Below are 27,804 nucleotides of genomic sequence, written 5' to 3'. Positions count from 1 at the left end.
ATTCTATCAGTTTTTGCCTCACTTGTTTTGGCATTCTTTTCTTAGCTGCATACATGTTAAAGATTGTCCTGTCTTCTTGAAGAATTGACACTTTTATTATTATGTAATACCCCTCTTTATCCCTGTTAATCTTCCTAGTTCTGAAATCTACTTTGTGTGAAAAAATACAGCAACTTCAGTTTTCTTTTTCTTGGTGTTAGCATGGTATATCTTTCTGTATCACTTTATTTTAGAATTGGTTTCTTGTAGGCAACATGTAGTTTGGGTCTTTTTTTTTTTTTGGTTGCGGTGGGTCTTAGTTGCAGCAGGCAGGCTCCTTAGTTGTGGCACTCAGGCTCCTTAGTTGTGGCATGTGAATTCTTAGTTGCGGCATGCGAGTGGGATCTAGTTCCCTGACCAGGGATCGAACCCAGGCCCCCTGCATTGGGAGCGTGGAGTCTTAACCACTGTGCCACCAAGGAAGTCCCTGGGTCTTATATTTTATCTTCCCCTCTTTTTCTCCATTTTATGTTTTTTTTTAAATAAATTTATCTATTTTTGGCTGCATTGGGTCTTCGTTGCTGCACGTGGGCTTTCTCTAGTTGTGGCAAGCGGGGATACTCTTTGTTGCGGTGCGCGGGCTTCTCATTGCGGTGGCTTCTCTTGTTGCGGAGCACAGGCTCTAGGCGCGCAGGCTTCAGTAGTTGTAGCACGCAGGCTCAGTAGTTGTGGCTCGCAGGCTCTAGAGTGCAGGCCCAGCAGTTGTGGCGCACAGGCTTTGTTGCTCCGCGACTTGTGGGATCTTCCTGGACCAGGGCTTAAACCCATGTCCCCTGCATTGGCAGGCAGATTCTTAACCACTGCGCCACCAGGGAAGCCCCTCCTTTTTATGGTTTTAAATGAGCATTTTATATTATTCCATTTTCTCTCTTACATCAATTATACTTTTTTTTTTTTTTTTACTTTTAATGGTTTCCCTAGAGTTTGCAGTATACACTTACAACTAATCTGAATTTGCTTTCGATAATTCTGTACCACTTCACCGATAGTGTAGATACCTTAGAACAAAGTATTCCCAATTCCTCCCTCCCCCTTACAATATTTCTGTCATTCATTTCACCTATCCATAAGTTGTAACCACACAATATATTGTTGCTATTATTATTTTGAACAGTATCTCTTAGTTCAGTTAAGAATAAGAAAGTAAAAGATTTTATTTTACTTTTATTTATTCCTTCTCTGACCTTTTTTTTATATATAGATCTGGACTTCCGACCTGTATACTTTTCCTTCTTTCTGAAAAATGTCTTTTATCATTTCTTTCAAGGCAAGTCTACTGTCAACAGATTCCCTTAGTTTTTATTTGTCATATTTCCCCTTCACTTTTTAAAAAATTATTTGCTTATGTTTACTTATAAATCAAATTATCTACTCACATAGTTTCAAGTGTTAAATCATTCTGGAATTCTTATTTTCAAAAACAGCACCTTTATAGCTGTCATCCCATTTGTTTTTTTCATAGAAAAACTCTTTCATCATCTGCCACTTTTTAAATTTAATTTTTGTTTATTGAGTGCTGCTGCCTGTATTTCAGTTTCTTCTGTAGTCCTGCCCTGTTTTGCCAGAACCTTGGGACCTCTACATTTGTCTCATGTTGGTGTAGGTGATGCCTTCTATAAATCAGTCACTTGATGTCATTTTTTTTTTTTTTGGCCGCGCTGCGTGACATGCGGGCTTTTAGTTCCCCCACCAGGAATTGAACCCCTTGCAGTGGAAGCGCAGAGTCTTAACCACTGGACCACCAGGGAAGTCCCAGGTGCCAAATTTTGATTGTAGTTTTCATTCCTTCTGAGGTACTGTTTTCATAGGAGTGTTCCTGAATTAACTTTTTTTTTTTTTTTTTTTTTTGCGGTACACAGGCCTCTCACTGCTGTGGCCTCTCCTGTTGCGGAGCACAGGCTCCGGACGCGCAGGCTCAGCAGCCATGGCTCACTGTCTCAGCCGCTCCGCGGCATGTGGGATCTTCCCAGACCGGGGCACGAACCCGTGTCCCCTGCATCGGCAGGCGGACTCTCAACCACTGTGCCACCAGGGAAGCCCCTGAATTAACTATTTTTAAACAAGTTTTTGTGTATATGTGTGATAAAATATACATAACATAAAATTTACCATTTTAACCACCTTAAAGTACACAGTTCACTGGCATTAAGTATATTCACAGCATTGTGCAACCATAACTACTGTCCATTTCCAGAACTTTTTCATCATCTCAAACAGAAACTCTGTACCCATTAAATAGTAACACCCCATTCCCCTACCCACCAACACCTGGTAGCCTCTATTCTACTTTATGTCTCTATGAATTTACCTATTCTAGTAACTTATATAAATGGAATCATATAATACTTATCCCTTTGTTTCTGGCTTATTTCACTTAGGGTAATGTCCTCAAGGTTTATCTATGTTGTAGTATGTATCAGAATTTTCTTCCCCTTTTTTGTTGTAAAATATACTAATATATAAAACAATAATTTACCATTTTAACAAGTATACAGTTCAGTGACATTAAGTACATTCAGTGTTGTACAACCAGCACCACCATCCATCTCCAGAACTTTTTCATCATCCTTAACTGAAACTCAGCACTAACTCCCCATCTCCCCTCCCTCAACCCCTAGAAACCTATATTCTACTTTCTGTCTCTATGAATTTGACTGAATAAATCATATAGTATTTGTCCTTTTGTGACTGTTTATCTCATTAAGCATAATGTCCTTAAGGTTTATCCATGTTATAGTATGTATCAGAATTTTCTTCCTTTTTAAGGGTGAATAATATTCCATTGTATGTATATACACGTTTTGTTTATCTATTCATCTATCAATGGGTACTTGGATTAGTTCCACCTTTGGGCTATTGTGAATAATGCTGCTTTGAACATGAGTATACAGCTCTCTGTTCCAGTCCTTCCTTTCACTTTTCTTGGGTATATTACCAGAAGTGAAATTGCTGGATTATATAATTCTGTTTTAGTTTTTTGAGCAATTGCCTTACTGTTTTGTACAGAGTCTGCACCATTTTGCATTCCTATCAGCAGCGTACAAGGTTCCAGTTTCTCCACGTTCTTGCCAATATTTATTTATTTTAGCCATCCTATTGGGTGTGAAGTAGTATCTCTTTATGGTTTTCATTTGCATTTTCCTAATGATTAGTGATGTGGAACATCTTTTCATGTGTTTACTGAACATTTGTAGATCTTCTTTGGAGAAATGTCTATTCAAGTCCTATGGTCATTTTTATTTGGATTGTTTGGGTTTTTTCTTATTGAGTTATAGGAGTTAGTGTGTGTGGGTTTTTTGTACATGTTGTTTTGTTTTGCTGGTTGGTTGGTTGGTTTGTGGCCACACTGCACAGCTTGTGGAATCTTAGTTCCCCAACCAGGGATTGAACCCAGGCCCTTGGCGGTGAGAGTGTGGAGTCCTAACCACGAGTCCACCAGGGAATTCCCAGGAGTCAGTGTTTAATTGTTCCTGCAGTTAATGGCTTCATCAGCTTCTGCTTCTAATAAGCTGATCTTGGCTGTGATTCTTTGTATTCACCTGTTTTGGGGGTGGCAGTTTTCTCTGATGGATCTAAGACTAAGACAAGTCATTGATTTTCAGTCATTGATTTTTTGTTGTTGTTGTGAAGATGGAAATGATGACTTCTAATCTTTTGTGTGTTGGTGCTATAGTTAATGTCCAGGGTGGTATTTTTAAGTACAAATCTGATTTTATCCCCTTCCCTATCACCCCCACTTCAGTAGTTCTTCATTTAACAATTGGTAAAATTGATATTTAAGATTATCTTCCAAAGGTTTGCATGTTCTAATCCGTGACTTTTTTTTTTTAATAAATTTATTTATTTTTTATTTTTGGCTGAGTTGGGTCTTCGTTGCTGCACACAGGCTTTCTCTAGTTGTGGCAAGCGGGGGCTACTCTTTATTGCAATGCATGAGCTTCTCATTGCGGTGGCTTCTCCTGTTGCGAAGCATGGGCTCTAGGCGCACAGGCTTCAGTAGCTCTGGCACGAGGGCTCAGTAGTTGTGGCTCAGGGCTCTAGAGCTCAGGCTCAGTAGTTGTGGCACACAGGCTTAGTTGCTCCGCAGCATGTGGGATCTTCCCAGACCAGGGCTTGAAGCCATGTCCCCTGAACTGGCAGGTGGATTCTTAACCACTGCGCCACCAGGGAAGCCCCTAATCCATGACTTCTTACCTCTTCAGAATTCAGCTCACTTTATGCTTGTTTTTCCCCACAGAAACTCTTTGTTTATCCTCTTCCTTCTACCTGTATTGCTTCTCATAATCCATCTTCCACCCTTTACCAAGTAAACACACATTCTTTTGAATTTTATTTCAGACATCCCTTCCTTGGGAAGCTTTGCCTGACCTCCCTGACAAGGTCAAATTCTCTCACTTTTAATATCTTACAGCACCTTGTTACCACTCCTTTATGTTGTTTCACAGTTACAATGTTAAATTTGAAGTTATTTAATTAATGGCTATTTCTCTGACTAGACTATAAGCTCTGTGAGGGCAAGAACAATGTCTCTCTTGACTTAACATTGTATATCCAGAGCTTCGCACAGTACTAGCATGTATTAGGTGGCTCATTAAATATTTGTTGAATGAATTAATAAACCTTTTTAGAGGGCAAATTTTCAGTATCTATAAAAATGTTAAGTATATATATCTCTGATCCCTTGATTCTACCTGTAGAAATTTATCCTGAAGCTATAGTTATACAACCAAATGAAAGTTAAATATACAAGGATGTTATTCATAGCATTGTTTGAAATAATGGAAACCTGGAAAAAGTTAAAAATATGTCGGTGTATGAGTAGTGGTTAGATACCTTATGGCATTTAAAAACAAAGTAACTGCTGTTGTTATAAATAATAAGGGCATCTATATATTGGCATTCAGAACATACTATATTATTAAGTGAATATGACAAGTTACACAATAGAGTGTATAGTATATTCTCAATTTTTGTTTAAAAGTGTTTTCCATATGTTATATATAAGAAGTTATGGGGCTTCCCTGGTGGCGCAGTGGTTGAGTGTCCGCCTGCCGATGCAGGGGACATGGGTTCGTGCCCCGGTCCGGGAGGATCCCACATGCCGCGGAGCAGCTGGGCCCGTGAGCCATGGCCGCTGGGCCTGCGCGTCCGGAGCCTGTGCTCCGCAACGGGAGAGGCCACAACAGTGAGAGGCCTGCGTACTGCAAAAAAAAAAAAAAAAAGAAGTAGTTATGGACACCAAACTCTTTATGGTAGTTACAATGGCAGAGAGGGGGAGAGGAACAGGAAACAGGATAAGGAAAGGAACAGGATAAAAACCTTTATACAGTAATACCTCTATATTTCTAAATTAAAGTTTAGAGAATCGGATTGAAAGCTATAAGTATACTGTGATTATAACTGCATTAAAATAATGCAAATGAGAACCTTATTGGAAGAGAGTACAATTAAATACTAATAAGGGTTTATGTATGATATTTTTCTCTGGTTTTTCGGTTATTGTGGTTATACTATTTTTGTGAAGACAAAAGTATGCTTCCTTATATATGAAGAAAACAACTGGAAAAAATTATCACTAAATACTTAAGCTAATCTTCAAGGCAGTAAGTATACTTTATTTTTTAGGATTATTTTTCATATTTTATAGTTGTATATTGTAGAACACAGTTTTCACAAATGCTGGAAACAGTTCATTCAAAAGATCTAGTTTAAAAAAAAAAGATCTAGTTTATTTTAATTGGCTAGATATCAAGTTAAAACATTTAAGATAGACAGTATATTACTAATTGCACTCTTTTTTTTTTTTAATTTTGGCCGCGCTCGGTCTTCATTGCAGCGTGAGGGCTTCTCTAGTTGTGGCCTGCAGACGCAGGCTCCAGAGCACATGGGCTCAGTAGTTGCGGCGCACAGGATTAGTTGCCCCACAGCATGTGGGATCTTAGTTCCTCCACCAGGGATCGAACCTCCGTCCCTGCATTGGAAGGCGTATTCTTAACCACTGGACCACCAGGGAAGTCCCACTAATTGCACTCTTGAATGCCCTCAAAACTCTGCACATTTATATAATCAAATAAGGCAGTATAGGGAATTCCCTGGCGGTCCAGTGGTTAGGATCCGCGCTCTCACTGCAGAGGGCTCGGGTTCAGTCCCCAGTCAGGGAATTAAAATCCCACAAGCCGCGCAGCATGGCTGAAAAAAAAAAAAAAAAAGGCAGTATACTTTAAATTTTAATAGCATTGTTTCAGTATTGGTATAAGTTTTGGTATCCTGTAATACAGTGATGTATTTCACAAGGGGAAACATACATAGCAGCTTAATTTTCAGTAAAATTTGCCTTTTTATAACCAGAGGTATCTGTATTTGTTCCACAGCGGAGGTGAAACGTGTTGGAGATACACTTTTGGGTATGGCTACACAGTGTGTTCAAGTCAAGAATGTAATAAAAACATCCCCTCAAACTCTCTCAAACCTGTGCCTAAAGATAAATGTTAAACTTGGAGGGATCAATAATATTCTTGTACCTCATCAAAGGTAAGATAAGCTAATCACCTAATGAAATATTAATTTTTCTCTGTATTGCCATATCTAACACCTGTGTAAGCGACAGCTTTGTTGATTCCTGCCAAGGAAAATAAGTAGACATTTTGGCAAAAACTTAAGAGTTTTGATTGGCAAAATTTACAAGATTTCTTTATGAAAAATCCCCTCCCATCTCCATTTTCATTTAGTGTGCAAAGTACCTCATCCCTGGCTAGAAAGTATTGAGGATTTTATTTATTTTTCACTGGAGAGCCCAGCTTGAAGAACTTTCTCATTGTTTGGTAGTCATCTTGAAGCTGGTGTCATGAGGCAACTCACTCACCTAGAAAGTGAGGGAAGCCTTTCTTCCCTCCTTTAGGGGCTTTGGGTGGAGTTGGATGGGGGGGCATGTCAATTAAGTAAATCAATTAAGGAAGCCATATCAACTCCTGGTGGAGTCAGTGGGACAACAGATGTTACTGTTATATCACCATCATGTCTAAGAGCTCTTAGGAAGTATGACACGTAATGACCTAGAAATAGGGTGCTGGGGAAGAGGCTGTTATTTGGAGAATTGAACAACAGGTTTCCTTTTAATAGTTGAAGCAACTAGGGCTCTAAAAAATTAAATATCTTGTTGACACAGAAGCTCTTTTTTTCCTGTTTTTCCATACTGCCTCTATTTCCCATCCCTATTAAATATGAGATTCATAAATGACATGAATATAGAATTTTATCAACAACTCCAAGAGCTAAGAGTCATTTGAATCTTAAAGGATACAGTTTTAAAATAAAATGAAGTGCTAGCTACTTTATGACTATTAAATGTATGTTACTCAAATTTTATACTTTTGGTCAGAGGCGGGGGAGTAGTAGAGTCCCATAATCCCTTCCAATGTGGTTTAATGATTCTTTATCTCCTTGAGAGATTACATTGGCTTAAAATGTAAGTAGGTTAAAGAATTATTGATACAAATCAGTGGATTAATATGAAGAAGTTTATCATTTTATGCCTATTAAGAATGCTAGCAGCAGTTGACCTTTGCAACCACCAGCACCGCTGCTTAAGGCAGAAAACTGCTCTGAATACTTCTCTTACTAGAGATTCATGATTTAAGAGAATAAAGCTGTCAGTAGTTCAAGCCTATGAAGTTGTCTGTAACGGACCTCCTCTGTGCTATGCCAGCAACTTGCAGTTGTGTTGCAGTAGTGTGAAATAGGTAAAAGAATAATGAAAAAAATGATCTAACTCTTTTTAAAACTGTGTTTAAGACCTTCTGTGTTCCAGCAACCAGTGATCTTTTTGGGAGCAGATGTCACTCATCCACCAGCTGGTGATGGGAAGAAGCCTTCTATTGCTGCTGTGAGTATCTTTAGACAGGTTTATCTTATCTAAAGTTTAGACAAAGATCAACATTTTGGTTTTAACTTTTTGAATTTTAATTACATTTTCTTTGAAACCAACTTTTATAAATATAAAGTTTAAAAAATATGTTTATAAAGTTTTATAAATATATATATCTATATGTAGATCTATGCAGAGCCAACTTTCAAATGTTCTTTGGGTTTTTTAAAAGAATGATTATTCTCTGGTTTGGAGGCTGCAAGTTCTGTATATATCTATTAAATGAAGTTTATTAATTATATTACTCAACTCTTCTGTATCCTACTTTAATTTGTCTGTTTGACCTCTCCATGGTTGTATATTTTCAGTTACCTTTTGTAATTCAGAGTTTGTTTATGTATTTCAGTAGTGTCTTTGTTACAGAAAGATGCATTACATATAAGTTTGCTGGATTGCATTTTTTTCAGTATAAAATATCTCATCTTTGTCCAGTTTTATACTTTGCACTTGAATTCTTTATTACTGCTCCTCTTACTTTTAACATCTGCCTGTTCTGTCTTTTGCCCACCTTTATATTTGTAACCTTTCTGTGTCAGTTCAAAAGTGTATTTCTTATAAATTTCATAAAGCCAGATGATATTTTACCCAACTTGAAAATTGCTTGACACACCATTGTAGAGCAATTATACTCCAATAAAGATGTTGAAAAAAAGAAAGAAAGAAAATTGCTTGATTTTAACAAATGCCAACATTTTGAAAATGTCAACATATTTTAGGCATACTTGATAAATTTCAGAAATTAAACTGTAAGACTTTTTATATATTTTTTCTATCATTCATTATAATCTTTACTTTTAAAAATCTGATAAATCTTAATCTTTCCTTGAAAATGATAGTAATATTACATTTTTCACTGATTTTTCCAAAGCTCTTTTCATTAATGAAGAAAATTGACTTTTATCTATTAATAAATTATATTTCCTTGTATTCTTAATGTTATGCATAAATTGTGTACATTTCAAGTGTCCTAGAGGTAGTATTGAGCAATCTCTGATATTCATTAAAATATTCCTAGAGAAGATAAAATAATACAAAATTTCTAAAGACTTACTTTGGATTTGCTATTTTAGGGTTGTTTTCCAAGGAAGTTTAAGCACATTTAAATTCTTTTGGACTTCTGGGTTGTCATTGTCCTTTTTTGCTAAATCCATTTCTACCAAATATTCACTTTCTTTTATAATTATCAGAGGTCTTGTAAACAGAATTTGATTATTTTTGCTATATATCTTCTATTCCCAAGAACTTAAAGACTAGTGTGAGAAACAATGTAAGTAATAAATGCCATATAGTATAATAGATACTACCATGATAGTGATGTAAATTAAAATTGCAAAAATCTGGTGTGTTGAGGAATTCCAAATGCAGGGAATTGGAATGTAGCATAGCAGACTGTGAGGCTTGTAAGATTTTGTAAGGCTTATTTTGCCATCAGAGGGGGTATGGATTTATTTTTAGCAGTGGAAAAGAAATGGTCAGGTTCCTTTTTTTTTTTTTTTTTTTTAACTTAGAGAAGATTTAAAAAAGCAGATACAATTCCACGTACCTAAAGAAGTAGACAAGTTGTAGCTCACTTTTTAAAAAACTCTTGGTTATTTTCTAATCTGACCTAAGACTGAAGAGAAATGTAAGAATTTTCCATATCTTGGTTTCTAATAAGATGTTTAAATTACTGACAGGAATTTAGGTACTCTTTTGAAATAGTGTGGTTTTATTTATTTATGTTTTAATTGATATATAATTGACATATAACATTATTTTAGTTTCAGGTGTATAACATAATTTGATATTCATATATATTGTGAAATGATCACTACAATAAGTCTAGTTAACATCTGTCACCATACATAGTTACAAAAGTTTTTTCTTATGGGGAGAACTTTTTTTTTTTTTTTTTTGGCTGCTCCGGGTCTTAGTTGTGGCACACAGGATCTTTCCTGGTGGCTCGTGGGCTCAGAGTGCGTGGGCTCTGTAGTTGCAGCGTGAGGGCTCTCTAGTTGTGGCACCCAGGCTTAGTTGCCCCAAGGCATGTTGGGATCTTAGTTCCCTGACCAGGGATCAAACTGGCGTCCCCTGAATTGCAAGTGCTGAGAACTTTTAAGATTTACTCTCTTAGCAATTTTCAAATATGCAGTACAGTATTAACTATAGTCACCATGCTGTACGTTACATCCCCATGGCTTATTTATTTTACATCTGGAAGTTTGTACCTTTTGAGCCATTTCACCCATACCCCACCCCTCTGGCAACCACCAGTCTGTTCTCTATATCTGTGAAATCAGTTGGGATTTTTTGTTTGTTTTTTGTTTTTAGATTCCACATATAAGTGGCATCATATAGTATTTGTCTGACTTATTTCACTTAACATAATGCCCTCAGGGTTCGTTCATGTTGTCACAAATGGCAAGATTTCATTCTTTTTTATGGCCAAATGATATTCTATTGTATGTATATGCCACATTTTCTTTATTCATTCATCCATCAATGGACACTTAGGTTGTTTCCACGTCTTGGCTGTGTAAATAATGCTGCAGTGAACATGGAGGTGCAGAGGTCCATTTTTGAAGCATGACTTTGTTATAGATACTACCCTGGAAGAAAGAGAAGCTGGAGGTAGAATAACCAGCTGGTTCTTGGCCCAGGCTCTGATCACTGATGTGTGAACACTTTTAAATATTCTGGTTCCAGTGATCATGCTTCAGTAGATCTATGAGTGACTACAGTCAAGGAGAACTTATAAGTTCATGCTTCAGAGTTCCCTCTGCTCCAATCACATAACAATATTAAGAGACAGAGAGAAAAAATTAAGATAGCTGCTCTCAAAACCAAGATTTAAAATTTATGAAGCATAATAGTTTTTAAGGTAATGCCAAAGTCATCTTGAATATGGCTTCTGGGATAGTTTGCTAAACTGTAAGAGCTATAAAGAGAAATCAAGAGTTTGAATGGACCTTTTTTATTTATCTCCTTCCTCTATGTACATCTCTTTGTCTTTCTATCCTTACTAATATTTAGGTTTACCAGCAACATCTGTAAATTAGAGCCAAATTGTTAAATATAAAGTACAGCCTACTTATGGGAAAATAGTTTTTGACCCTAGACTGTGTCTTTTATTTTGTTCTTCACTGGAATTATCTATTTTTATTACTTTCAAAATGAACTGTGATAAATAGTTAAGGTTATAATAAAATACAAATTTAAATGAAATCCTTTTTTTTTCAACTTTTTTATGGTAAAATTCATATTCATATAGTTTTGAATACCTTAATTTCTATGTTTTCTTTACTTTTTTCAACCTAGGTTGTAGGTAGTATGGATGCCCACCCAAGCAGATACTGTGCTACAGTAAGAGTTCAGAGACCCCGACAGGAGATCATCCAGGACCTTGCCTCCATGGTCCGAGAACTTCTCATTCAGTTTTATAAGTCAACTCGGTTCAAACCTACTCGTATCATCTTTTATCGGGATGGTGTTTCAGAGGGACAGTTTAGGCAGGTTGGTTGCCTGGGATTCTCATCATACTGTGGTTAAATCAGATACTGTGTTTATAATATGGTGTCCAGTTCTGAAGTTAGGAGCCTTAATTGAGAGTTCCTAAAGTCAAATTTTGATACTTCCTTAGATTTTCCCTTTTAAAATATTTACTGGATATGTAAGCCTTGATCGCTAAGACCATGCTCTGATAATAGTTAAAATGGAATAGAGAAGTATAATTAGCTGTGAGGTGATGAATTTAAGAAATTCTAAGTCTAAATCATTGTCTTACTTTGAAGTATGTATAGGAGAACAACTGACTAGATCAAGTCTTTCCATTTCATCTTCTCTAGGTATTATATTATGAACTACTAGCAATTCGAGAAGCCTGCATCAGTTTGGAGAAAGACTATCAACCTGGAATAACTTACATTGTAGTTCAGAAGAGACATCACACTCGATTATTTTGTGCTGATAGGACTGAAAGGGTAATCTTACATTTATTGTAATACTATTATAAGCAAAGGTTATCTAACATAGTTCGTAGAGCACTTAACAAAGGCTCTCTGCCAACAGCAGAGTTTCTGATATATAGTAGTAGGTTACAGCAAAGCAGATTGATTATGAGTATAGGAGCATCAAAATAAGTTAATTTTTAACTTTCTAGAATTTCTAGTAACACTCCAAATGTTCAAAATCCCATTATACTTTTTTGTTGTTGTGAAGAAACTCATAGTTTTAAAATTGTTCTTTTTATTCATATTTTCCTTAAATGTTCAGAAGAAAAAAGGTATGTTCTATTTTTTAAATATCTTGTAAAAATTAATTTTACAAGCTAGGGACATTCTAGAGTGATTAGTGAAAATTCATGCAAACTAACTTTCATTTTCAGTGCTCTGCCCCCATCCTGTAAACCTTAGGGCAGAGAAATCTGAGGAGTCCAAGGGTCAGAGTCCCCTTGGGAAAGGGGATCAATAGAAAAGACTGAAAAAGAAAGGAGTGTGTCTTGTCTTTGGTACATATTTGGTCTTTGATTACACTGGTTGTGTAGCTTTGGGCAAGTAACTTAACATCTCTGTGCCAGTTTCTTTCTGAGCAAGGCTTGGATAATATTAATATTTGCCTTATTTGGGTTTTTGAAAGGGTTTTTTTTAAATTAAAATGTGTAATGTACTTAGAACGGTGCTTAGGCACACGCTAAGCACTCAGTGGAGGTTACCTAGTTGTAGAGTGGTGATAATGGTGGTAGTGATAGAGAAAAAGAGGGCATAATGGCAGGCACTGTTCTGGATATTTTTTATAAATTTAGCTCATTTAACCCTCACAAACAACACTATGAGGTACTTATTATTATCCCCATTTTTCACAGTAGGAAACTGTGGCACGTGGAGGTTAAATTGGTAGAGCTAGGACTCAAAATAGGCAATCTGGCTCCAGAGTACTCTTAATCACTGTCCTATACCACATCTCTAATAGCAGTAATGATAGTTTTATTTTGGCCTCCGTGTTGTTAAAGGCCTGTGCCCCAAATTACATTTCTGTACCTAGAAAACCAAAGGTTTCTTCAAAAGTTAGATCAGGAAAACCTAAGTTAGATTTAATGATTTCTTGCAACTGATGTTTAATTGTGCCTTTCCTTCATTTGTTTGCTTCTCTTTCATCTTTGCTCTAAATCTACTAATCATAATAGATGAGAGATAATTATAAATGAGGAAATAGGCACAGAGAGGAAAATACTGTGCCCTAGATTTCATGACTAGAAACTGGTGGAGCTCTGATATGAACCCAGGCATTCTGCCGCCTCTCTAAAGAGAATAAAGCTTTTAAATATATATTAATTAGGAGATTTGTGTGTTAAGAATAGGCATAACTTAGTAGTTTATGAACTGTTTTCTTTATTTCGTGATTTGGTGAAGCTAGCTGGTTGGTCCACACAGATATAACTCCAGCCACCACCTGGTAACAGTCCCTCACACAGCAGAAATAATGTCTGAGTCAGTAAAAGAGTCTCTGATTTGTTAGCCTTCTAAACCTCGACTTACAATTAATGAGTTTAAATATGTTAGGGATAAGGAGGTAGAGGTAAGTATGTATATGCATTTAAAGTGTTTTATTAGGAGACTTTCATTATCAGGAGTTTCGAACTTTTTCATTTACATCATGTATTACTCAGAGAAAATCATGGTGTCTGTTTTCTTACAAGATGTTGAAACTGCTAATATAAAATAAAAGCAATAGGGCCTTTGCAGTCATTTCCATGTTTGACTCTCAGTTCTGCCCTTTATTGTATGCTATTGGGCGAGTTATTTTGTATTCCTGAGCTGTAGATTCCCCCCAGACAAATGGGAATAATACCTAACTTGCAGGATTATGAGGATTAGAAATAACGTATGTAAAGTACCTGGCATATAAATGGTTAACAAATGGTGACTCTAGTTGATGCTGTGGTCAGCATTCTTTCCCTCTAAAAATATAGGGTTCTCTGAGAAAAATGCTAGTTTTCATAAAACTGCACATTCAAGAGTACCTGCTCTGCACAGACATCATAAATTGGAGCACTAAACGTAACTTTTTTTTTAAAATTTTTTTAAGTTTTCTACCTGTATTACGATCAACTACCAGCTAAGCATCAGTAGAAACTAATAACTTTGTTATCAGCTTTCACTTTCAGCAACATTTAAGAATAGGAACTAGGACTAGAATAAGGTCTGCTCTTAATGGCTGCTTAAGTAATATTTCAAGCCGAAAATAGTGAAACATGGGATCAGCCTATGTATTTATATCTTTTTAAAAGTGCTTTCAGACACATTCTTTACCTTTGTCTTGTTTGTTTAAACTTTGACCAAACAATCTAGGTCGGAAGAAGTGGCAATATCCCAGCTGGAACAACAGTTGATACAGACATTACACACCCATATGAGTTTGATTTTTACCTCTGTAGCCATGCTGGAATACAGGTAAGCCTATACTTTGGGTGAAATGTTTTTATTCAGGAACTTCTATTCTTAGGCATATTTTTTAAATCTCAGAAAAGAGAGAAAGAAATATTCTTCTCTACACGTCAGATTGTTTCCACGTGAAATTAGAATGAAACTTTCGGTAACTAAATCATATCCCCTTTTTCACCTTGAGAGGGACTTATTTCTACGAAAGTACCAGAATATAAGTGTTTTAATAGAAGGCATCTCCCTAAACTATGTCCTTAATTTAATGCAAAACTTCAAAAAAATCTAAAATACCTGATTGTTCCTTTGATATATTCTTTTTGATGATAATACTTCATAGAAAACTTTGACACTTACTGGCAGATATTGAGCATGTGAAAGAGTTTAGTTGTAGAATTACAGCTTTAAGTTTCAGTTAAATAATTCTAAGTCTTTTCTTATTTTTCAGAAAATCTTTTTGTTAATTTGTTAGCTGTACTTAGTAAAACATAAGCTGTAATTGAGTGCTTCTCAAACTTTCCAGCAGCAGAGAGTGAATCCACATTCGCAGGATACCTGAGAGAATGTAGCCCAAAACTGTTTTAGTTTACTTGCCATTGATTAAAATAGAAATTTCAGGAAGATGTAGCTAACTGTATATCTGAATCTTAAAGCTTTATATGTCCCACATACACTAACCACAGTTTCACTCTTAGGGCTTTAAAATTATTGTCCTACTCATTTATATATGTTCTTATAACTGCTTCTGTTTACAGTCAATGTGGTACATTTTCATGGTGGGTGGTAACAGCAAAACAAAGTTAAAAGTACCTTCTGAGATAAAATCTATTATCATTCGAGTACATATTTTAACCTTAAGTTTCTCTCCATGTATCCCAAGGAACCCTACTGCTATGACTTTTTAGTTAATATAATGGAGGGGGAAAAAAGGTTCTCTATTCACGTAAATTTTAGAAATGCTGGTCAAACAGATTGTTTTTTTACTCTAGAACTTTTGGATACCATTGATATGCAAATGGTTGTTATGAATTTTCAGGACAGGACTATTTCTCCAATGTATTTAACCAGAAACTTTAGGGACCAGTATTTTGGGGGGACACCAAATTGAAACTTTGCTCTAGTCAGCAAATAACCAGGAATATTTCACAGGGACTTTCTGGGCTTTCTCTAGTTGCAGTGAGTGAGGGCTACTCTTCCTTGCAGTGTGCGGGCTTCTCATTGCCATGGCTTCTCTTGTTGCAGAGCACAGCCTCTAGGCGTGCAGGCTTCAGTAGTTGCAGCATGCAAGCTCAGTAGTTGCAGCACATGGGCCCTAGAGTGCACAAGCTTCAGTAGTTGCAGCACATGGGCTCAGTAGTTGTGGCACACAGGCTCTAGGGTGCACGGGCTACAGTAGTTGTGGCACACGGGCTCAGTAGTTGTGGCTCACGGGCTCTAGAGCACAGACTCAGTAGTTGTGGCACACAGGCTTAGTTGCTCCATGGCATGTGGGATCTTCCCAGACTGGGGATCGAACCCATGTCCCCTGCATTGGCAGGCAGATTCTTAACCACTGTGCCACCAGGGAAGTCCCCAAAGACCGTTCTTTACATGTCTTCCCAGCTTTATTAGACTTTTCTAACTTCTCTGAGATCAAAAGGAGGAGTCTTATATTTTAACAGCTAAAATTAAAATCGAATCATTCCTAACCAGTATGAGATAATTTTTTTGTATCACTACTTTTAACTTTACCAGTGAACAACAGATCCTTTAACAACATTTTGGCCAAATTCTGTAACTTCTTGACATTTATGTTGGTCATATTGGTGTTTACAGCTTAGTTCCGTTTCCTCCCCTCCCCATTTTATTTTGAGATAAAATTCCCATTCATTTTTAAAACTTAAATTTACAAATAAAATTAAAGCTTCGCTTTTCCCTTCTACTCTCCACCTGCCCAAGACAGGCTCTAGAGCTTTGGTCCTAGTGTTTTGAGTAGGGGAGGGGACCATGGCTTGCCTCCGAAATACCTCCTTCCCCTCCTCCTTCTAGGACTCTTAACTCATCTGGTACTGCTGACTGCCAGAATGTCAGTAATGGGGAGATGACACAAGTCTTTCTCTAGTCCGTTCTGATTCTTTCTAATCCCTTAGCCTCCATGGAGCTGAGAACCCTCAAAGGGCAGCAGTGTCCTTCTTTAGCCCCATCTGTGGTATAGACCCCAGCCCCTTCTTTAGGTTAGATATCGCATTGCATGGCTCCATGGCCCCTCCTTCTCTACTCAACTTCATTTTTTTAGACTCCCAGAACTGCTTCCAAGAGCTCTCATCGCTCTAGCTGTATGGAGTTGGGAGAGTGGGCCTATGGACTCTGAACTCAGGAATAATCCAGTTGGGGAATGAGATGGGATAGTCTCTCCCTTTCTAACAGGCTCTCATCTTTACAACTCGTTCTCTTGGAGTACCCCTTACATGTCTTTAGCGGAGAGAGAGTGCCTTTCCTCACAACTGAAATTCTGTATTTTCACAAAACTCTCAATCTCTTCCTATATTGAGAGGATAGGGGTAAGGTGAGAAGAGGCCAGAGCCCGGGATTTGATGGTAAGACCTGTCCTGAACTGTCTCCTCTCGGTGAGCCCTTAAGGGAGGGTAGCTGACTCCAAAGGTTGGTAGCTCTTTAGAATGTAAGATGCTTAGCACCTTTAGTCCCCTGCTTTGGACCTTAGTTGAAATTCTAGGACAGCAGGGAAAAAAAATCCTACTTACCATACTGTTAGAAACACATTAACCGGGTGGAGCATGTGACCCCTCTGACCTACCAAAGGAAATTCTTCTGAAGACATAAATGTACCTGTTGAGGAGTGGGCAGCGTCCTAAATTATAACTTCCTAATATGAATCTCCCAAACTTCGAAGATGTCCTTCACTGTGATTTAACATTCCTTTGACTCCACTTTAATTAGCTCTCTCTACCATTTTCTTTGGGTTCCTAACTTGGTCTTTTGCCCCAACACTCAGCACATGACCCCTTCCTTTTTTCTCACTAAGAAATTACATTGTCAGTCATGCCTACTTTCTTCTCTCCTTTCCCACAGGAAAAAGGGTCAACCTGTAGAACTGTTCTCATTTGCTCTTGCCTGCCTTAAGTTGGCATTAGTTCACCAGTTACCCTCTTTCGTATATCTTCAGTCTCCTTTAAGCTTCTGATTCCATTCCCTTAGCTTATAGTTATCCCTGTCCTAAAATACAGTTCCTTGCTCCTGCTGTTCTCCTTTAAGGTACTGTCTTTCTACCATTTGTCACCAAACTGTTGTTAAAAGGATAGCCTAAACACACTCACCAAAATGGCTAAAATTTTAAAAGACAAATAGTATTAAGGATATAGAGCAACTGGAACTCTTATACTCTCCTGGTAGGTGTGTAAATTAATGTGAACATTTTTAAAAATTGGCTGGCATTATCTACTAAACTTAAATATACGTACGCTCTATGACCAGGATTTCCACTCCAAGATAGCCAACAGAAATGCATATCTATGTTCACCAAAAGATAGTATGTTAATATTCATAGTAGCACTGGTCATAATGGTCAGTACAAAAACTATCAGTACAAACAGTTCAAATGCCCATGATCAGTAGATTGGATAAATAACTATACAAATGTGATTTATACAACAGTAAGAATGATACAACAGTATGTATAAATTTCACAATGTCAAATCAAAGAAGCTAGACCCAAAGGGTACATACATTATAAACTTCAAAAACAAGCAAAACTAATCTATGATGTTAAAAGTCAGGTTACAGGAAGCAGGGTGGCAGGTAGGGTAGTGACCCTGAGAGGGCACAAAGGGGCTTTGTGGTTGCAGTTAACATTTAGTTTCTTGATTTGGGTGCTGGTTTCATGGGTATATTCTCTTTGTGAAAAATTCATCAGTCTACATGTATGGTACATGAATTTTTCTCTCTATATATTTACTTCTATAAAAGGTTTACCTTAAGAACAAAAAAGACTACACTTATTTCCTCTTCAACTTATAGCAAACTGCCCTCTGCCCCACCGTTATTTCTCCTTGATCTCTGTAACTTCTGGCGCTGTTATAGTCATGCACTCATCAAAACCGCCTACCGTTTGGCTTCCACTACACATTTTATCCTACCTGTCGTCTTACCCTTATGTTTTTTCTAGGTTTCGTTCTTCTTCTACCCACTTTTTTTTTTTTTTGCGGTACGTGGGCCTCTCACTGTTGTGGTCTCTCCCGTTGCGGAGCACAGACTCCAGACACACTGGCAGGCTCAGCGGCCATGGCTCACGGGCCCAGCCGCTCTGCAGCACGTGGGATCCTCCCGGACCGGGGCACGAACCCGTGTCCCCTGCATCGGCAGACGGACTCTCAACCACTGCGCCACCAGGGAAGCCCCCACCCACCTTTTGAAATTTTAAGTTCAGGGAATTCCCTGGCGGTCCAGTGGTTAGGACTCAGCTCTTTTACTGCCGTGGGCCTGGGTTCAGTCCCTGGTCAGGGAACTAAGATCCTGCAGGCTGTGCAGCACAGCCAAAAAGAAAAAAAATTTAAGTTCAAGTAATATTTATGACTTTGAAATCTCTTTTTACAGATAAAACTTTTCTCCTGATTTCCAGATCTTGAAGTTATTTTTGATTGTACCCTCTCACCTGCCACCCTTATCTAATGGAATCCCTGAACTCTACAGAATCTACCTTCTTAGTCTAAGACCTATCTCTTATTCTTTTTTTTCTTTTTTGGCTGTGTTGGGTCTTCGTTGCTGTGCGTGGGCTTTCTCTACTTGTGGCGAGCAGGGGCTACTCTTTGTTGCAGTGCACGGGCTTCTCATTGTCATGGCTTCTCTTGTGCAGCGTGGGCTCTAGGTGCGCGGGCTCAATAGTTGTGGCTCACGGGCTGTAGTGCGTAGCCTCAGTAGTTGTGGCGCACAGGCTTAGTTGCTCCGTGGCAATGTGGGATCTTCCCGGACCAGGGCTCGAACCCATGCCCCCTGCATTGGCAAGCGGATTCTTAACCACTGTGCCACCAGGGAAGCCCCTATCTCTTATCCTTATCCTCACCTCCCCTGCTTAGTTCAAGTTCTCATTATTACTTTCCTATCCTGGGTGCCCTCATTTAGTCTATTCTCATTAGATTAATTAAAACAGGTAAGATCCGGACTTCCCTGGGAGGAGGTAGGATTTGGTAGTAATTTGAACTTTATCCCCAAAATCTTGCACAGTGTCTGAAAAATGATAAATATTTGCTAACGTACGAGCTAACCTGTCTCTTTTCTCCTTTACCACTGCCATTTTCATACTTCATACATTCATCATCTCATACCAGCACTAGTGCACCAGCCTCCTAATTGCTCCCCTTGCTTTTAGTCTCTTCCTGTTTTCTTTTCTTTTTTTCCCATGGGGGTGGTGGTGGTGGTGGTGTTTATTTAAAGTAAAAACAAAAAACAGTTCACCCATTTCTCCCACCCCTGCCTCTGGCAACCACCAATCTGTTCTCTGTATCTTTGACCATGCTTTTTAAATTATTTTTCATTCATTCATTTTGATTCCAGATATATGGCATTTGTCTTTCTCTGTCTGGCTTATTTTACTTAGCATAATGTCCATATATATATATATCATAATTTCTTTATTTATCCATCGATGGACACTTAGGTTGTTTCCATGTCTTAGCTATTGCAAATATTGCTGCAATGAACATAGTGGTGCATACTTTTTGAATTAGTGTTTTTGTTTTCTTCAGATAAATACCCATAAGTGGAACTGGTAGATCATATGGTATTTCTGTTTTTAATTTTTTGAGGCACCTCCGTACTGTTTTCCATAGTGGCTGCACCAATTTACATTCTCATCAACGGTGTAGGAGGGTTCAAAAGAGAACTCTTATGCATTGTTGGTGGGAAAGTAAACGGGTGCAGCCACTATGGAAAACAGTATGGAGGTTCCTCAAAAAAGTAAAAATAGAGTTGCCAAGACTTCCCTGGCGGCGCAGTGGTTAAGAATCTGCCTGCCAATGCAGGGGACATGGGTTCTAGCCCTGGTCCGGGAGATCCCACATTCCACGGAGCAACTAAGCCCATGCACCACAACTACCAAGCCTGCATTCTAGAGCCTGCGAGTCACAACTACTGAGCCCACGTGCCACAACTACTGAAGCCTGCACGCCTAGAGCCCATGCTCCACAGCAAGAGATACCACCGCAATGAGAAGCCCTCACACAGCAACGAAGAGTAGCCCTGCTCACCGCATCTAGAGAAAGCCTGCATGCAGCAATGAAGACCCAATGCAGCCATAATTAATTAATTAGTTAATTAATTAATTTAAAAAAATAATAATGAAAATAGAGTTGCCATATGATCCTGCAGTCCCACTCTTGGGCATATACCCGGAGAAAACTATAAATACAAAAGATACATGTGGGGGGCTTCCCTGGTGGTGCAGTGGTTAAGAATCCACGTGCCAATGCAGGGAACACGGATTCGAGCCCTGGTCTGGGAAGATCCCACATGCCGCGGAGCAACTAGGCCCGTGTGCCACAACTACTGAGCCTGTGCTCTAGAGCCTGTGAGCCACAACTACTGAAGCCCGTGTGCCTAGAGCCCGTGCTCCACAACAAGAGAAGCCACCACGAGAAGCACGTGCACCGCAACAAAGAGTAGCCCCTGCTCACCGCAACTAAAGAAAGCCCACACACAGCAACAAAGACCCAAAGCAGCCAAAGATAGACAGACAGACAGATAGATAGATAGATAGGTAGATAGATAAATTTTTTAAAAAGAAGGAAAGGAAGTGAGGGAATTTAGTTAAAAAAAAAAGGTACATGAGGGACTTCCCTGGTGGTACAGTGGTAAAAAATCTGCTTTCCAATGCAGGGGACATGGGTTCGATCCCTGGTCGGGGAACTAAGATCCCACATGCCGCAGGGCAACTAAACCTGTGCGCCACAACTATTGAGCTCTCACACCTCAATGAGAGAGCCTGCATGCCACAAACTACAGAGCCCATGCACTCTGGAGCCTGTGCGCCACAACTAGAGAAAGAAAAACCAGCATACCACAACTAGAGAGAAGCCCGTGTGCCACAACTAGAGAGAGAAAACCCGCGCGCTGCAACAAGAGATCCCGCATGCTTCAACTAAGACCCGACACAGCCAAAAAAATAGAGAAAATAAATAAATAAATATATATTTTTTTTAATTTATTTTTGCAGTACGCGGGCCTCTCACTGCTGTGGTCTCTCCCGTTGCGGAGCACAGGCTCTGGACGCCCAGGCTCAGCGGGCGTGGTTCACGGGCCTAGCTGCTCCGTGGCATGTGGGATCTTCCAGGACTGGGGCACGAACCCGTGTCCCCTGCATCGGCAGGCAGACTCTCAACCACTGCGCCACCAGGGAAGCCCAATAAATATTTTTTTTAAAAAAAGAAGATACATGCACTCAAGTGTTCATTGCAGCACTATTTACAATGGCCAGGACATGGATACAACCTAAATGTCCATCAACAGATGAATGGATAAAGAAGATGTGGTATATATTACAATGGAATACTACTCAGCCATAAAAAAGAATGAAATAATGTTATTTGCAGCAACATGGATAGACCTAGAGATTATCCTACTAAGTCAAGTAAGTCAGAAAGAGAAAGACAAATACCATATGGTATCACTTAATGCGGAATCAAAAATATGACACAAATGAACTTATCTACAAAACAGGAACAGACTCACAGACATAGAAAACAGACTTGTGGTTGCTGGGGGTGGCAGGGGTGATGGATGGGGAGTTTGGGACTAGTAGATGCAAACTATTATATATAGAATGGATAAACAACAAGGCCCTACTGTATAGCACAGGGAACTATATTTAGTATCCTGTGATAAACCATAATGGAAAACAATATTAAAAAGAATGTATATATATGTATAACTGAATCACTTTGCTGTATACCAAAAACTAACACGACATTGTAAATCAACTATACTTCAATACAATAAATTTTTTTTTAAAAAAGTTCCCAGGGAATTCCCTGGCAGTCCAGTGGTTAGGACTTCCACGTTTCCACGCAGGGGGCACAAATTCAATCCCTGGAACTAAGATCCCGCATGCCCCACCATGTGCCCCACCCCCCCCCAAAAAAAGTTCCCTTTTCTGTCATCATTAACACTTGTCATTTCTAATCTTTCGGATAATAGCCATTCCAACAAGTATGAGGTGATATCACGTTGTGATTTTGATTTGCATTTCCCTGATGAGTAATGATGTTAACCTTTTTTTCATGTGCCTGTTGACCATCTGTATGTCTTCTTTGGAAAAATGTCTATTCAGATCTGCCCGTTTTTCAACTGGATTTTTTTCTTTTGCTATGAATTTTATGAGTTCTTTATATATTTTGGATATTAACCCCTTATCAGATACATGATTTGCAAATATTTTCTCCCATTTAGTAGGTTGCCTTTTTGTTTTCCTGATGGCTTCCTTTGCTGTGCAGAAGCTTTTTAATTTGGTGTAGTCCTACTTGTTTATTTTTGGTTTTGTTGCTTTTGCTTTTGGTGTCAGATCAGAAAAAATCATCACCAAGACCTATGTCAAGGAGCTTATTGCCTATGTTTTCTTCCAGGAGTTTTATGGTTTCAGGTCTTACATTTAAGTCTTTAAACCATTTTGAGTTAATTTTAGTGTATAGTGTATGGTGTAAGATAGCGCTCCATTTTCATTCTTTGCATGTGGCTGTCCAGTTTTCCCAACCCCATTTATTGAAGAGACTGTCCTCTCCCCATTGTAAGTTCTTGCCTCCTTTGTCATAAATTAATTGATCATATATGCATGGTTTATTTCTGGGCTCTATTCTGATCCACTGATCTATCTATGTGCCTGTTTTGACCATACTGTTTAATTAGTGTAGCTTTATAATATACAGTCCCCAACATATGATAGTTTGACTATTTTTTGACTTTGCAGTGGTGCAAAAGTGATATGCATTCAGTAGAAACTGTACTTCAGATTTTGAATTTTGGTCTTTTCCCCAGCCAGTGTTACACAGTACAACACTCTCATGATGCTGGGCAGCAGCAGCAAGCCACAGCTGCCAAGCAGTCACATGATCACAGGGTAAAAAACTGATACACTTACAACCATTCTGCACCCATATAGCCATTCTGTTTTTCACTTTCAGTACAGTATTCAATAAATTACATGAGGTATTTAACACTTTATTGTAAAATAAGCTTTGTGTTCGATGATTTTGCCCAACTATTGGCTAACATAAGTGTTCTGAACACGTTTGAGTTAGGCTAGGCTAAGCTATGAGGTTCGGTAGGTTAGGTATATTAAATGCATTTTGACTTAGGATATCTTCAACTTAAAATGGGTTTATTGGAACATAACCCCATCGTAAGTCAACGAAGATCTGTATAATATTTTATTTCTTTTTCTTGGCTAATTTCACTGGCTAGGACTTTCAATAACTATGTTAAATAAAAGTGGTGAGAGTGGGCATCTTTGTCTTTGTTCCTGATCTTAGAGTATGATTGAGTATGATGTTAGCTGTGGGCTTGTCATATGTGGCCTTTATTATGTTGAAGTACGTTCCCTCTGTACCTGTATTGTTCACAGTCTTTATTATAAATACTCAAATGCTTTTTCTGCCTCTATTGAGATGATCATATGATTTTTATCCTTCATTTTGTTAATGTGGTGTATCACATTGATTGATTTGCAGATGTTGACCCATCCTTACATCCTAGAATAAATCCCCCTTAATCATGGTTTATGATCCTTTTAATGTATTGTTGAAGTTGGTTTGCTAATATTTTGTCGAGGATTTTTGCATCTATGTTCATTAGGGATATCGGCCTGTAATTCTTTTCTTGAGGCATCCTTGTCTGGTTTTGGTATCAAGGTAATGCTAGTCTTGTAAAATGAGTTTGGAAGAGTTCCCTCCTCTTCTGTTTTTTGGAAGTTTGAGAAGGATTGGTATTAATTCTTCTTTGAATGTTTGGTAAAATTCACCAGTAAAGCTGTCTGGTCCTGGACTTTTATTTTTTGGGAGGCTTCTGATTACTGATTCAATCACTAGTAATAGGTCTGTGCAGATTTTCTATTTTCTGCTTCATCATGATTCTGTTTCTAACCCATCCTCCATATTACTGCTGATGTTACTTTTATAAAACCCCCAATCTTATCACACCCAAAACCTCTCCTGTTAAAAAAAAAGCTGTGCAGTGCTTTCCCTGCTGCCTACAAGTGAAAGTTCAAATTCCTAAGCATGTCATTCAGTCTGATTCCAAATGTTCATTTCAATTTCATCTTTTTCCCCTCATGCCCCATCCCATATTCTGTTCATCCTAGTCTATTAGCTATTCCCCAAATGTGCCATGAAACTTTATGCCCCCGTGCTTTTGTTAAGGCTGTTCATTCTCTCCAGTGTCTCCTCACCCTACCCATCCCATAATGGCCAAATCTCACTCATTCCCCTCTTGGTGAAGAACCCCCAGGGCTCACCCTCACAATTACTTCCTTTGGTATTCTCATATAGGACTAAGTACCAGTAGTACTATAGCCATTTATTAGTTGTTTTATAATTACAGATGTTCTATTTCCTCTACTCCTCTACTGAATTATGTTTCCATTGTTTTGACTTTGTTTTTCTTTGAATTCACAGTTCCTAGCATAGTGACTAATACATAGGAGCTCAACTAATGTTCTTGTTTTTTTATTATGGTAAAAAACACATAACATACAATGTACCATTTTAACCATTTTTAAATATACAGTTCTGTGACGTTAAGTAATTCACATTATTCTGCAGTCATACCACCTTCTATCTATGGAACTTTTTCATCTTCCCTGATACTCTGTACTCACTAAACACTAACTCCCCATTCCCACATCCCCGCAACCCATGGTGATCACCATTCTACTTTCTGTCTCTATGAACTCGACTACTTCAGGTAGCTCATGTAAGCGAATTGTACAATATTTGTCCTTTTGTGACTGGTTTATTTCACTTAGCAGAACATCATCAAGGTTCATCCATGTTGTAGTATGTGGCAGATTTTTCTTCCTTTTTAAGACTGAATAGTATTCCGTTATATATATATATACACACACCACCTTTTATTATACATTCAGCCATCAGTGGATACTTGGATTGTGTCCACCTTCTGGCTATTGTGAATAATGCTGCTTTGAACCTAGGTGTGCAAATATCTGTTCGAGTCCCTGTTTTTACTTCTTTGGGATATATACCCAAAATCAACTAAATGTTTTTTTATTGATTATTAAATTAGGATATATTTTGCTAATGTACAAAGCTTGTTTTTTCACTTAACTTAGTCTGTGGTGAATATTTATTTAAAAGTTTAGAAATCAGCAGAATATTCTGTTGCCTTCTATAGGGTACCAGCCGTCCTTCACACTATCATGTTTTATGGGATGATAACTGCTTTACTGCAGATGAACTTCAACTGCTAACTTACCAGCTCTGCCACACTTACGTGCGCTGCACACGATCTGTTTCTATACCTGCACCAGCGTATTATGCTCACCTGGTAGCATTTAGAGCCAGATATCATCTTGTGGACAAAGAACATGACAGGTAATATAAAAGCATAACAAGTACAGATTCTCACCCAAATCCAAGTATGCTCTGTGTGTTAGGATTTTCGTGGGAAATTTCTTTAAGTGTTTACATGTAAGTAGGTGCCTCTGTCTTTGCCATAAAGTACTGCCATTTAGAATTAAAGTTCCACAGGCTGTTAGAAGAGTCAGTGATCCAAATGAAAAGCTATGATAGAACAGACTGCCCAAGATGAGGGTTCCTATTAAAATGTGCAGTCTGGGCTTATTAGTAATAGTGTGATGTAGTGATTTTGTTGCTTTACCAGATTAATTCAAGGGAGAGATTATTGGTAATAAAAGTGATATATACAGACAAAATTATAGGATGTCTTGGATTTACTTCTAAATAGTCCTGGAGAGGTGAGAGATGTAAAACAGAATTGGCCTTGAGTTAATAATTATTGAAACTGGATGATGGACATGTAGGGGTTCATTATACCGGCCTCTTATTTGTTTTTTAATTTTTAAAAAATTTTCTACAAATAATATTTTTCAGAATTTTTACATCAGAATAGGGTTTGGTTTTGTGTTCACTGCCACTTTTCTTACAGTGCTGAAGGAAGTCACGTTTCAGGACAGAGCAATGGACGAGATCCACAAGCTCTTGCCAAGGCTGTACAGATTCACCAAGATACCTTACGCACAATGTACTTTGCTTAAAAAGTCTAAGAATATTCTCTGAGAGGAAGAACTGGAAGATGAATCAACATACAACTTATGTTTCCAGTGGAGTCAGCTGAGTGGAGATGCCTCCAGCCATACAGAAACCAACACTGTGTGGGGGCCAGGGTATGATCTTTATGTTGATACAAGGAAGATTGTTTACTTCATCAAGGAACACAGCACCATTATGCAATATGAAACCAGCCAACTGCTTTTTTGTGCGGTCTCCTGTAGGAAGTATCGCGATCATTTAGTTTTCACTTTCTTGTAGTCTAACCCTTTTAATGCCTTTACCTCAAGTTGCTTGGCAGCACAACTCTTTGCAAAAAAAAAAAGTAAAGAAAAAGTAAATGATGGTTTTTTAAAAAACACACCTATATGAATAATCAAAGTGATTGTTCACAATTATGTGTGCAAAAAATGTGCATTCATGTATTCTTGTAAAAGTTATCTGTATATTTTACTTATATACATGCATACTGCATATGCATATATATCTGTATCTACACTGATAATAGATATATATGTATCTCTGTATATATTTTATAGTTCATTCCATTGGGGAACTTTCTTTCCCTTTTATTATCCTCCCACCACCACTATGATTTCTCTCTCTACCGCCCTTGCCTTCATCACCTACATTTGTTTTTCCCTGATGCTACCAGTAACATTCAGATGTTCATGTATCTGGTTCATTTGAATATGAAGCATGGCAAACTAGATTTTTATTTTGCACGCCCTACTCCTGTCTTGTCTCATACATAATTCTGAGTCCTCAACTCTTGGTATTGCTTTCTTAAGAAACTATATATATATATACACACATATATATATAAAAAATATGTTTTTGTGAGAGTGAATGTCTGTCCCCTCCTGCTCTCAACTTACATTTGCCATTTGTGCAATGTGTACATAAGCAGTAGCAACCTAAACTATTCTTTTTCTCTAGTGAGTTTGTTAAAGCTGCTATAAATATATAAAAAAAAAAACACACAACTTTGTCAGAAGTTGTAACTCTATATATAAGCGATATGTATTCTAAAGTCTTCTGTTTCTATGTGTTATACATGGAAATCCCTTAAAACTTTTACAAAGGGTAAATATTTTAAATGATTGGAACTGTGTAGGGTTGAGGCCTCTGAAATTGGGTG

General features: G+C 38.0%; 1 protein-coding gene across 1 annotated transcript in view; it reads left to right on the top strand.

Annotated features, from left to right (window-relative positions):
- The window catches only part of LOC309825762 (protein argonaute-3), a gene marked incomplete at its 3' end in the record, with an annotated part of 114,138 nt that extends 87,488 nt beyond the window's left edge, over positions 1-26,650 (top strand). The window contains exons 13-19 of the mRNA XM_082659446.1: positions 6,411-6,570; positions 7,831-7,921; positions 11,261-11,455; positions 11,788-11,922; positions 14,290-14,391; positions 25,768-25,967; positions 26,542-26,650. Coding sequence (XP_082515572.1) covers positions 6,411-6,570; positions 7,831-7,921; positions 11,261-11,455; positions 11,788-11,922; positions 14,290-14,391; positions 25,768-25,967; positions 26,542-26,650 — 992 coding nt within the window. The remainder of the gene's footprint in view (positions 1-6,410; positions 6,571-7,830; positions 7,922-11,260; positions 11,456-11,787; positions 11,923-14,289; positions 14,392-25,767; positions 25,968-26,541) is intronic.
- Between the last annotated feature and the right edge of the window lie 1,154 nt (positions 26,651-27,804).

Source organism: Grampus griseus (genome assembly GCF_964374135.1).
Source record: "Grampus griseus genome assembly, chromosome: 1".
Classification (NCBI taxonomy): Eukaryota; Metazoa; Chordata; class Mammalia; order Artiodactyla; family Delphinidae; genus Grampus; species Grampus griseus.
Note: the sequence above shows the minus strand (reverse complement) of the source record. Positions and strands in the feature narration are given on the sequence as shown.